Source organism: Anas acuta, chromosome 5 (assembly GCF_963932015.1).
Source record: "Anas acuta chromosome 5, bAnaAcu1.1, whole genome shotgun sequence".
NCBI lineage: Eukaryota > Metazoa > Chordata > Aves > Anseriformes > Anatidae > Anas > Anas acuta.
The window spans coordinates 61,377,096-61,391,161 of NC_088983.1; the positions used below are offsets into that span (position 1 = coordinate 61,377,096).

Genomic DNA, 14,066 nt, shown 5'->3' on the forward strand with positions numbered 1-14,066 from the left:
GCGATGCCTCATCCTGATCAGCTCTTACCAAAAAGATGATAAAACCCAAATCAGGCAGGGCTGATTGGCTGCTATGATTTATTTATTTATTTATTTTCATGTGGACTTATTACCACAGACCTATACTTACAGAATACACCACTAGAAGCAAAGGGAAGAAAACCTAATTCCGTAGGTGACATGGAAAGATCCGCACTAGAGGCAAAAGCCTTAAAATGTTCATTGTTGGGTTAGAAAACAGCTTTCCACTTTGTTATCAATTTACAGGTTGCTTTATATATAAATTCATAGCCTGCCTGCTGCAACTCTATTGAAAAAGCAGAGAAGGTTTGTCAAAAAGCTCTTTGTGACCTGACTCAAAGTTTTGCTTTGCTCCTCAACTCTACGTGTTCAATGATTTTCAAAAGAATGTTTATTCTGTGAAATTTATTGCAGCCTGAACAGACTAGTAGACATGCATCTCTTGGCATTTTAAACATGTAGTTGTTCTCTTGCTGTCGATGAAATTACATGCTAAAGGCTAAGTGCACATGAATATGTTTGCAGTCTGGGCCATGCATGATATCTAAATGATCTACTGAATAACAAAATCTATCAACTAAACAACAGCTATTCACCAACTTCTTAGCCAAGTCTCGCATTGTCCTACTTTACCAGTATTATCAAAATGTTTATCTTTAGTTGTATGCTTTCTGACTCCTTTCTCCGTCTCCTGAAATCTATAATACGATTAAAATGAAGCAAGGTTTGTAACAAGAGGCAATACCTTTTATTAGAACAACTGATACATATCTCCCTAGACCATCAGGGCTACAACCACACAACCACTATAATTTAATTAGTCATTTTAACACAATTGGAAAAATTGTAGTGACATCAGCCAAAGCATTTGTGCATACTTTTCTCCTACAGAGATCAGGCAATGTCCCATAATCCTGCACTAACACGTCTGTCTTTATTCAATTCCATGACTCTCACAGAAGTCTGTCAAAGGAAAAAAAGCTTGTTCATCTCTCTGCATGATAAAATGGGTACTAACTTAAAAAAAAAAAATTTAACCTGCCACATAACTGGCAAGTTTTCAACAGAATAAAAAATACTGCAGAGATTATCTGAGAGACTTTCTTTCAAGATGATCTTTTCATGCTGTTTTTCAACATTCAGAAACATGTCCCTTCCATGAATTCCAAAACATTTTACCCTAGAACTGCAGCATTGTGTATCTGTGTATCATTGTGTATTATTTCCCCCCCAAGAGTTTTTTGGGAATTGTCAGATTCGGCAATGACCTAAGAAGTCTTGCTGAACTTCCCTGGTATTGTGCTGAAAGAATCTACATTTACTAATTATGTATATATAGCTGTGTAATCAGGAGGTAAAAATTGAAACACCACCTAATATATACAAAGCCAGCAGTTGAGAAAGGGCAGTTCCTGCACTCTCAGATATGATTTAATTAATCTTGCAGGGGCTTTGGCAGAAATGTAATTTGCCAAACCCAGCACATTTTTCACTGCCAATTAATTAAACAGCTTTACTAAGAAGTGTCCAGTAAATTAAAGAGCTGCAAGCCTAGAACTTTACATTATCTAATTTTACCACAAACTCAGCTACTGATATTTCAGTAGCCTTTCTATATGCCCTTTCAGTATGCCTTTTTGATAATCATGAAAATCTATGTGAAAATGAGATTTTGAAACTTGTTTTCCACACTCTTCCTTAGGGCTGACATATTTCTGTCTCATTGTAGCTCCTAATTCTCCTCCTATGACCTGCACAATTACTCAGTGACAACAGCAAGACACAGTTCCCAGCTCCAGCTATCAATAACATCAAGTGTCAGTATGCTCTGCACTGTGTGTCAAAAGTTGCTTGAATTAGTCTTCAAAAGGCTCTGAATCTTGACAGAAGAGGATAAGAGCAGAAATCTCTTTATCCATTCCTGCTTATTATTTGCAATTTCACAAGCACGGCTTCAAAGTCTGGCTACAAATGACCAAGGAAGGTGAGCCAAAACAACATTGTCGCACACAAGAAGTGCAAAATGTATAACAGAAGACATGACTTTTCAGCTACAGGACTGTAAGAGGAATGCATTGCTTGTACTCTTTCCATCTAAATCATCTCACATGCTCTTAGCACATGAGACAGTGTTATGTGATTTTAAGCATTCAGAAAGTCTCTTCCCATCCATGAAGATTCACGTTTTACTTGTAAACAAGTACTGTCCTGTAGAACAAAGAAAAAGTAATATTCCCTTCATAAAACAGTGTTAAGAACATGCACCATGAAAAACTAGAAAAGGATTATAACTTTCCATGTTACTATTCTTTTTTTGGGGGGAAAAGAGACAAGAAAAGGACCCTTTGACAACTTACCTACTTTCAAATGACTTCTAGAAATCCTTAATTTTTCCCTTAGTGTCCTGCCTTGCCCTGTCTCACTCAGGAAACAAGATAGCATGAAATTCTATGAATTTCTATGGACTAAAGCTCAATTATAAGCTCTGATTTAAAAAAAATTAAAAATAATTTAAAAAAGTCCTGATCTTTTAATCTTTTGAATTTAGCTCACTTGGGAATAAAACATAAAACATATATGTAATTTCATTTTTCATAATTTTCATCATTTCATAATTTTAATCATTTTAATGGCCCTTCTGATCCCTTGTCCTGAAACTAACTGCAAAAAATCTGAAATATCCATAAGAAGTTTTTACGTGTTAATCTGAAAAAAAACACATTTTAACAAAGTTCTTTCCTGGGGAGTGAGGGAGACAAACATGTTGAGGCAAACCTCTGAACTTCCGGAGATATTCTTATTGCTGGAAATCATGGAATCATAAAGGTTGGAAAAGACCTCCAAGATCATCTGGTCCAACCACCCCCTACCACGTGTCTTGTAATATGCCTGTAATAGGTCCTGTAATATGCCACTATATGCCATTAAAAAAAAAAAAAAGTAAGGTTTCACTACTTCAGAGAAAACTGCACACTACCCTACACTTTTTAAAAGAAAAAACCTGCAAGATACACTTTTAAATCTAGCCATCTGTGGGTCTGTCTAATCACTGGGAACATCTTACCCACCTTTCCTAAGAGCCCATTACTAATGTTTGGTTCCACCTGGTATTTTGCATTTGGAATATTCAAATAGGAAGGCAGTTATATAGCTCTTTCCAATTCGGCAGATTTCTGATTTCTTGTGTGGTATGAAGTTATGTCTATACCATACTAGTTACTGGAAAAATAAAAACATGCAAGGTTGTGGAGCATTCACATGCTCTGACAATGAAATCCAAAAATTTATGACATGTAGGCTACCAGCTAACTTTAAAAGTGGTTAAAGGGTGACCAAAGCCCTCATAATCAAATCACTCTCAGTGATTTTCACTTGTCTCATCCTTCAGCTACACAAACCTCAGTTGTTTTAGCAGCTAAGAATTAATGCAACAGATTACTTCATTCAGCTCTAATCACCTTGAGCTTTCAGTTTCAGATATTAGCATCAGTCAAAACCACAGTAACTTCATTTCAGACTCAATATATATCAGCTCATATTCACCCAAAAGCTATAAACAAGTTGTATTTTTCAGTTTTGTAATAAACATTTTACTTATTTCTCAGTAAGAGCTCAATGACAAAAGTCCCTTTCTCATGATTGACAGACTGCATGCCTGTAACATAGAAATTATTGGAGCATTGTTGTTCTTACAAATCAGGCTGGTTTCTTTATGAACAATAGATTTTTGGTCACTCATATTTAAGAAGTCTTCAAGAAATTTTTATTTTCCCAATCTCAAAAAATTTTACACTTTCCCCCTTCTTTAGATTCTTTTTCTGGAAGTAAGTCATTTGATTTAATGTGCTTTGAATAAAGGATTCAAAGCAATTTATAAACTATGTCTAGGCAATTTTACTTAAAGCACAAAAATAAAGGTTTGTTACTTGTTAAAGATTAAAAAAAAAAAAAAAAAAACTTTAATAAAGTAACAACTGTTGCCACCAGTCTCTCTGGAATATCTTCTCTTAATGAATGGATTCCAGGTGCCTTGCTTTCTAAACTAATTTAAATAGTGCAAGCAAACTTACACTGCAGTATTAATTCATTTAAGCAGCTGCTTAAATTAATATCTCTGTAAATCATTATTTTTGTGGTAGTTGCACCTTGATCTAGGCCCCAGCTGAGTTTCAGCTTTTTAATGTAATAACGTTTCACAGGCATAATAAAAATTGCAGCATATTGTACCGCTTTCTGAGCTAACTGCATTCTTTTATTGCAGCAGGAAGTTTACCTTTGTAAAGATGATATCACTGATCTCCAGCAAAGAACATAAATTCAAAAGCTGTGGCTTCTAACACCAGTCAAGAAGCATTGTATGGATAGATGCAAAGCACAGAAACTGCCAGAGTCTTCAGCCTTTAGTGAGGCTTCGTATCAGCATATATACAGGAGACTCATTGTTCCAACAACTCTACAAAACAAGGGCCTAATGCAACCTCAGAAAGAAGAAATTGAAGAAATCCTTTAGAAGAAGTTGAAGAAATCCTTTAGGCAAATGATGTGCTAAGATGTATGGTTGTTATTCAGATACCCCTTTTCCAAGAAAGGCTACTACATGTTAAAGGCATCTTCAAATTTTTGTCTTGACACTGAATGTGAATTTTAAAGTAGAGTTATTCATAATGTAAACTGCAGGATAACATTATCAGACATACCAAGATAACGATTTTATTTACCTTAAGTTTCATTAAATACACACGTTAATCTAGCCAAACTCCATGCCTGCAACAGTCCTTCCTGCATGGGAATCCTTCCTACATGGAAACCCTTGACGTAAATCAAGCTGAGCTTTCAAAGCACTTTGTGCGTAGTCCAGATATTCTTCCCTCTAGAAACCTCAAGTGTCCTTGTTGAGAACCAATCTCCTACTAAATCATTCTACTTCTGTCCTAAACATCACCAGGGCTGGATACACAAATAGGTCTGCATGTATAGTACTAACATTGTTCTTCAGTTTCCACTCATGCTCACCTCTCTGGTTTTTAGGGATTTTCTGTATTAACTATTAGGGCAGTGTTATCTGTACTATGTATGATTTTCTGTAGCATCCATTATCTGTACTATGCATCATCTTTTTGCTTAAATTCTAGCATGTGTGAACCAAGAGTAACCATCCTTTCTGCTACAGTGAGCTTTCTCCTAAAAACTGTGTGTTCAAAGGCCACATGAAAAATAACAAAGCTCTCTTGGGTACAAGGACAGGTAGCTGAGGAATAATGAGAAGGATAAAAATTCTGATCACTTCTAATCTGTCTGCTCCTCTCTGAATGGGACTGCTCAGGCAGCTGAGACCAAGAATGATCACTACTGGTGTAGCAGTGGATTAGTAAGTTAACATGTACTGAACAAGTAGACGTTCTAAAGCAGTTTGAAGCAGCAACTACTACCTGTGGAACACAGGTTACATAAATCTCAATTTATTTACACACAGTGCTCAAAGTAAAGGGACTTCTTTATTATCTGTCTACATTAAAAGCCTATTTTGTTACTGTTTTGTTCCTGGAGCTCTGTACCTCAATGTACAACAAAGTAACAGTACATTTATAGAAGTCAAAAAAGTACTTGTAAGTGGAATAATAACTATTATAAATTGGTATTTTAACCAACTGATTTTACATTACTGTAAATATAGCCAAGTAGATTCATCTGAAAAAGCTAGTCATCAGAACAATTATTCAGTAATTGTAATTAGAGCAAAGATAAACTTGTTTATCACAATGAAGTAATGTTTTTTTTCAAGGGTGCTGTAAGAGAATAGTGCAGATATATATCTTTAAAGATGTGTGACTGGAAAGAACAATAATTATCCTCGAAAATTTTTGAGAAAAATATGCCTTCTTAAAATGGGCAGTTTTCTACATCTTCAGAAATGAAGTCAGTTCATACTTTCCCTTCACTAGTTAACCAAGACAGTATTTCCACATGAAAGCCAAAAATTCACTCAGGACAAATGGTTTAAACCCTGTATAGAAGTTACTCATATTGCATTTACACTAATTATAGAGAAAGCTTAATATTCAGTTATCTTTAAATCCAGGAAAAATGTTAAAACTCTCTGCTTCCATTGCCTAGTAAACATCTTACTGACTTAATTTTCTCAATAACTGTCTACTTTAACACAGATGTTCTTGTTACTCTGCCTTGCTAGAAAACCGGCAAGATGAAAGAGCAGTGGATAAATAAACAATATTCCTAATGTCTATAGTAATTAAGCACTGCAATTACTTCAGAAAGTACACCACCTCCTTTTAGCCCACCTCCTAGATAAACGTTCCATTAGAAATGATAGCTCTTGCTGTTTTCTTTTAAGTAGCCTTCTGAACACTAAAGGCTGTGAAATCTAATTAAAAATACAGAAGGGAGTGAGGTGTTTTCTTATTGGTGGTGGTGTTATTTGTTTTTAAGTTGTTTGGAAGTGGGTGGGGAGTGTTTTTTAAAATCTTGTATTACCTAATCCGAATTGCTTGAACGGCAAGCTTTATTTGTTTGAATGAAGTTTATCATTAAAAATCCAGTTCAAATTGCACTGATGTTTTAATGCACTAGGTGGCATAATGATATTCACATTAGAGCAAATTAAATGCTTCGCTACTATCCGCATACATAGCTGAATAATAGAAGCAGCCCTTTTTGTCAGATAAGAAATGGTAATTTTTGTAACAGAAATGTTAATATTGATAATCCTCCTTTTTGTTCTTTGCAAGAGTACTTCACATTTTTAAAAGAATAAAATCGTTCTTATTTTAAAGACAATATTAAAACCCAGTGTGGTGTTCATGTCAAAATACTGGTCTTCTCATTTAGTACGCTTTCCATTAATTCGCTATGATCAGAACATGATGTTTCTTCTAAATACACGTACAAGAATGGTGCAAAATAAAAAAAAAAATCCTGCATGCTATCCTCCCTCATCTCTATAAACTGGCAAACCTGGGCACTCATCAGCTGAAAGATATTTACAGATAAAGTAGCATTGTACTGGCCTGTGTTGTTCTGATTCTAGTAGCACTTGGAGGGACATTAGCTTCATTTAGAGAAAAGTTCTTTGTTTCTTTTGATGTGTGAAATATCTTATTCTCCCTCCAAGAAACCCAGACATGTACTGGACCAACATAACATATGTATCCTAAGGAACACAATTTTAGGCAAAAAAGTTGACAAAGTGATATCCAAATAGTCCTGCTATGAATTTTTACCTGTTCAGTCAGATGAGTAGGGTTAATGTCCAGCCCCTCATATTCACAAAGATGCTCTAAGGACTGAATGCCCAGGTGAAAGTGAACTACTGAAATCAGTATTAAGGATTTCCATTAAAAAATCCTTTACACACTACTTCATTCCTGATTGTGACAAAGTTTACCTTGAGCAACTTTACTTGTGGCCAACATTAGAGCATATCAAAAGACATACAGGCTTGAGAGTTATCACTTTTTCTAGGACTCGTTTCATCAGCTTTGATATGGGTCACATTAAATGCATGTTGACACTGCCAGGAATTGGACCAGGTGAGTTTAATCAATCTTTTCCATCTCTAACTCTATTAATTCCACTATTATTTTGGACATAATGAAAGATCCTTTTAGACTGATTCTGGTGTCAGTCTGAACTAGCATTATGTCAAAAAAAATTTAAGTCATCTTCATTTACTGTAAGCTCAGAGACTTGCTTTTTGCTGCAGATGTTCTGCCATAGTTTGCTTGAATTCTGGGCACTAAATTACAAGATACGTCAATGTAAAGTGGCAGTGAAATCATTTATCATTAACTTGAAGAGGCCATTATTCAGCTGTGGAAGATGACTGTTACATGAAATGCAGAAGGATGAGATCATGATTTAGTGACCAGGAGAAGTGTTCATTTTCCAAAACAGCAATATATAACAAGAGTGAGAAAGGAATAAAGTATAAGCAGTTGATACAATTTTATATGGATAATGTTTTGATGTTGTCCCTCATGGTTAAAATTGGCTTTTATGAGACTTGTTGCTGATTAGCAGACTTTTTTTTTATTGGATGACTTCTATATCTGTCCCGCTTCTTTCTGTGAAATCACAGCTCCCACAAGTTAGCTCAGTACCACAAGCAGATAACCTACCTGAGTGTCAGAAAAAGGATTAAAATTGGTATGAAGCTTAGAGTCCAGTAATTATTATTTCCACAAGTGTTTGGCATGTTGTTTGTTTTGTTTGTTTGTTTGTTTAGTTTTGCTTTGGTTTTGACGTGGTCACTAGCATATTTGGCTGCTTTATGAAATTATCTTCTCTTAGAAAGCCTTCTTGTGTAAACAGCTGAATAGGATAATGTTATTGCTGGGACTAATTTTGTAAAGACTGAAGATGTGTTCAGTACAGAAAAAGTGAGCATAGAATGAAGCACTGTATCAAATACCACAAAGTTATCAATTTCTAGAAGAGATTAAAGGTGAGACTTCTTTTTTTGATGCAGTCAGTAAAAAATGCTGAAATGCCTACCTTTTCCAGCTGGTGCATCCCTTCCTCTACACAACAAATGGATGCCAATGTTCTCAGTGTCTGGGGATAAAGGCACCTGAAACAATCTTGGCGACAGATCTTAAAAAGAGCAACTACACCTCCTTCCTGCAGGGGAAAAGCAAAAATCATAAAAGCAGCACTGAATGCTTCTCTAGTATTTAAATGAGATTGTCATAGGGGGAGGGGTAGATTTCTTTAGTAATTTATCCAAATTAGCTATCATCAAAACACCAACAAAGAGGATATTAAGCTCACACAGAGAACTCAAGCTGATTAATGCTTATACACTTAATAATGAAAAAGTAATATAGCCTCAGTGGGAGGTATACTTAAGTGACTGACTTTTACCAATTACAAGCACAATTTAAATTAAACTTGACATTCATGTGAAAATGACAAAGATTGGAGTGATATTTAATTGATAGTTCAACTATATGCTATTAGTTTAAAATAGATTTGTTAGCAAATATTTCACATTCCTCTACATTTCTAATACCCATGCAGTATTTGCCTATTGCTAAAATACGAAAGTGATCATCACGTGGCTGAAGAGCTACTGAAAATGTCAAAATAGGTGTCAAGTTACACAAAGATATGTAATCCATATACTCATCATCTAGCATGTAAAACTTATGTTCTTACACATTTTTCTTTAGATATGGCATATAATAAAAAAAAAAAAGGGTATATATACATCCCTATAGTAGCAAGCCTTCTTAATTTCCAATATAGCACATAAACATGCAAATATTAACAAAGACCACATAATAAATGAAAAGATAAATATATACAATATATGCACTTCACTTTTTTGATGGATTGTGTTACCCAAAAATGTTATGCCTTCAAGTAGACTACAGATAGAATATATTACATACAAGCAAACACAGTGAAAAAGAAAGCATTCAAAATATTAATCACAGATGAAAGATCTTGGTCTAAAATATTCAGATTGTTAGACTGAAATAATTTTAAATGGAGTCATGGACCAAGCGTAATATACACTCTTCAGTTTAAGACTGCTTAAGTAGCATCTATATAAAAATATCTTTCAGATCTACTGGAATAATTTTTCTCCTAACAGTTTGTTATTTGGAAACTCAATGGGTTATGTTGACAAAATCTCAGGAATACAATTCAGAACTATTTCCATATTTTTGTACTCTCTCTTCTGGAATATAGTAGAGAATAATATAGTAAACTAATCTGTTCGGTTTAACAAAAATAGATACCAATTTAAAATAAAATTAGAATTAGACAAAATTAACACTTCTATATTTTCAGGATAGAATTTTATGTGTTCGCATACGTGTGTCATTTCTACGAAATCAGTGAAAATAGTAAATTTAGTAAGGCTTGCTAAGAGTAAAATTATTTGTGGAATTGTAGGAAGCGCACATATATCTGAGTTATTTTATGTCTTGTATTGCTATATATAGCCTGCTGCATGCAGACATTTCTTTTAAAATAAAAGGCAGTACACCAAAACTGACATTTTTCCTTCCACAAAAGGATATTGGTATTTCACACATGTAGTAATTAAACTATTTATTAAAAATTATATAGAAAAGACCAAGTACAGCATTGTCCCCAAAACAGAGGTAATTAGGATTTCTTGAGTCTTACTGTTAGACTGAAAGTCCTCACAGTTTAGTGGGATCAGAGAAGATCTGATTCTCTAGTTTGGTTATAATAAGCAGAAGTTTGTGGATGACACTAGTAAGGCTCAAGTAATATTGGCACATTAGCTTCAAGCTTTCTTTATGACAAATGGGTGCCTTGCTTTTTCCTCTGATGGACAGGAAGCGATTTATCACTGCATTTGTCAGGAGGAGATCCAAACCGCTTATTTTGTGCGCTGAATGCCATTACCAAGTTGTAAAATGTTGATCACAGGTAATGAATCTAGAGAGCTGTAAGCAAAATAGGCAGGAAATACTGTGCCTGACTCTGTGGCTTGTCAAAAGCACCCAGCTGCCCTAAACTTTACTGGAATCTCAGCGTCCCCCAGAAATTATTCACCTTTATCTAAGTTTGTCACCTGTGCCTTTTGCAAGGATGACAGAACTACTCCATCTGACAGGAATAAATATAAGTTGGTCAAATGGGTAAACAGTTCCATCCAAAGAAACCTAACAGCACTGAGTTTTGCTTGCTTTGGAGCTTAACTTGAAGTACACCTTTCCAAAAGATCCCAATATATCTAAGTGTGCTTTTATTTATCCTTTGCAAACTTTTGGTTAAGAACTGGAATTGCCAAAGTAACACATTAAACATTGCTCTTGTGGTAATGCAAGTTTCATTCAGAACAGGCTTCTCATACTTTTTTCAATGACAGGACAACTTGCTTTAATGTTTGATGACCTGTTTCTCTCCTATATTGGATTAGTAGGAATTCAATTTCCTGGAGACATCCCTGAGATGCAGTTCAGAAGGACTAGCAGTAGATAACAAAATCACCTGAAATACAATTGCAAGTATGTGAGGGAGGTCATGAGTATAAAAAGTCACACTGTGCATGGGTTGAGTGAATAAAGAAAAAAGGCATCCAGCTCTAAGGAGTAGTATTTTGCAGGTCCAGCCTTAAAATGACTCAAAATACAGCAAATTCCCATCAAGCCTTTCCTTGGGATGGAGGACAGTATTTGTTACTAGCTCTAAAGAAATCTTCTTAATAAATACTTGCTAGAAATGGAACTGGTATGTAAATGATTTGCTGCACACCCCTATAGACCACAAACAGTAAAACATTTAGGCTCAGCTACTGCAAAGAAAGGTGTGATAAACAGCTATGGTATATTTGTTTTACTGCAAATAAATACTATCTGCATTTTTGCCTCTCTCTCATTAGAGACTATTAATATACTATCTAGTCCAATAAAATTAGGATTACACTAATTGATCAGTGAAATAGATTTACAAATACTTTTTTTTTTCTGTATTACTATGCCCCGCCTTTTATTTCAACTCTGAAACTCTCATTTTTAAGGATTCTTCTGGCTGTCATGAAGATTAATCAATTTAAAACCAGTGTACTTCAAACAATGCTGATGTTTTCTACAGGTGCTTAAGTACATGCAAAATTTGCCCATGGAAGCTGTGGCTGCCCCATCCCTGGAAGTGCTCAAGGCCAGGCTGGATGGGGCTTTGAGCAACCTGGTCTGGTGGGAGGTGTCCCTGCCCATGGCAGGGGGTTGGAACTGGATGGCCTTTAAGGTCCCTTCCAATCCAAGCCAGTCTGTGATTTATTTTATTTTATCTTAAGATCTTATGATCTTGTAACATGAAGGTAAGAATTTTAACCAAGACAATAATGTGCAAGTTTTAAAATGAGAGATTCTGGGATCAAGTCTCACAGACATAATGCCATAAAGATTTTATGAATACACCCCTGCAATGGATGCAGCCCTAGACAATGATCCAAGTTAGTCACATCGTTTTATGCTTGTGTGTCAGGAGACATGAGAGAAGGATTTTTAGGAATATTTGCTTCCAAATGTAGGAAACTGATCCACAGGCAAAAGCTTGATTAAAACAGTTTTTTTTGTGACTGGTAGTTGCTACAAATGCTGCACTGGCTCTTCCTCTCTTCGTTTTCTCTTTTTGCATTTAAAATCATCTAAACTGATGGAGTTTCCATTATGCTGCCACCATCATAGACACCAGATGCACATGACGTTGTTTAAAACTCACATCACATCATTGATTTTTCTTTTAGCTCAGAATTCAAGGATTTTTATTAACATTATTATTTATGTTTCTTCTTTCTTCCTTCATTTCTTATGTTGTCCTTGCTACTACTCGTTTATGTTAGAAACCATCTTCTCCTTTTAACTTCACACAGAGAACAACTAGCTGGCTTAACAGCGTGAGACAACATGACTCTTCCACAGTAGATTTGTTACATGATGAAAAAAATAATTAACATCTATATTTTAACTTCGACTGCAAAGCCCAAAACAGTTTCCAGTGAGTCAAAGGATGCCTCCAGGTACAGTAAAACTATAGGTGGCTTTTCAGCAGAGGATGTTTTAAAAAGCAGAGACATTTTAAATTTTGGTAACAGTGTTAGCAGGGGGAAGGAAAGGAAGGAGAGAGACGATTGAAAACCTTACCAAGATGTAAAGCAAGAAACCAGTTCCAAGTAGCTTTTCAAAATTAACATGGTTCTTGGTTTCATGTCCAAGATTTTGATGTACTATAGAAGCATAATTTATGGCTTAAAAAGAACACACTAACACAAAATCGACAAGATCACAGATTGTCATGGAGAGTAAGATTTCAAGTTTGCATGAATAGCTCTGTTGAGTTTTGCTTTCACTATACAAACATTCAGCTTCTGTCTAGGATTTTTGTTTTGTTTTGTTATTTTTTACAACAATAGCTCTTTAGGGAACTTCTGTATGTATGGGAGGTCTTGAGATCTTTGCAAATATTGAATCCGTTACCATCTTCTTAATAAGTAGGCACAGCATCAGGCTGTTTGTTTGTTTTGTTTCTTAATTTTATACATCACCCTGCACTTTCACTGTCATAACTACCTAATCCAAGTGATCAAATGCAAAATTTTGGTCTGTTATTGTTCTTCTGCCACCTTGCTCACTGATGCAGGTAACCAATGTCATACAGAAGGCGAAGGATGACGGTGAGTCCAGACAATTGCATTTCAGTGCAAAGAGCAAACAGATGCACAGGATGGGTGACACAATCACCACTATAGTTTGGCAACCAAACACCACTTAAGGTTCTTTGCATAAGGACATGCATTTCCTCACTTGGAAACGATTTAGTGCATCCTGTGACATATCCATGTAATGATAGTAATAAATTAATTTAGTGATTTATGGAAGGTCAGACATCATTTCTGATAAATTGAACTGTCTATAGAACTATCATAACGACAAAAAGAAGACAACCAATTTTCTCCAATTTGTAAGTTCTGTACTTCCTCAATACTCAACATTTTAAAATTGGTTTTGGATACCACTGAGTGGAGCTCAAATACCAATTCAGAAAAAAATAAACCTCTCATGCTCTTGCCAAGATCCACTACATGAGTCTACCTCATTCAGAGCCTTAAGAACAGAGTAGTGTTTTTATGGTGCAAATGTCCATCTGTAGACAGAGCAGAAAAAAAAAAAAGAATTAGCTGGTGCTATTAATCCTCATCTCCAAGCAGGACAATGGGTTGGCACAACACTCCACAAGCAGAAGCTTGGGGAAAATGTTTCCTTCTATACGTACATACTAGGAATTGGATAACCCTATCCTCAACCTCATAAAATGCCTTGCCTTTCTCACTTTTTCAAGATCCAAGTGTCCTCAAAGGCACTCTGCAGGGATTGACAGTATCATTGATCTTGGTAGAGTGATGGGTTTATACCCACAGCAAGCATCAACTGTTGAATGAGTAAGAGCACGTGCTGCCAGAAGTAACCTACGCTACAATTACAGCCCTCTGTAAAAAGACTTAAGAAAGACATGTCATAAAGACTTAAAAGGTTCCTGTTCCT

The 14,066-nt window shown here is 35.4% G+C and overlaps 1 protein-coding gene across 6 annotated transcripts in view; it reads right to left on the reverse strand.

The window, feature by feature from the left end:
- Window positions 1–14,066, reverse strand: part of INSC (INSC spindle orientation adaptor protein) — a 135,756-nt gene that overhangs the window by 45,662 nt on the left and 76,028 nt on the right. For 5 of the 6 annotated variants that reach the window (XM_068685217.1, XM_068685218.1, XM_068685220.1 and 2 more), the window contains one exon: window positions 8,533–8,658. The exons of the other annotated variant lie outside the window; for it this stretch is intronic. In XM_068685217.1, coding sequence (XP_068541318.1) covers window positions 8,533–8,658 — 126 coding nt within the window. The remainder of the gene's footprint in view (window positions 1–8,532; window positions 8,659–14,066) is intronic. 6 annotated transcript variants of the gene reach the window in all.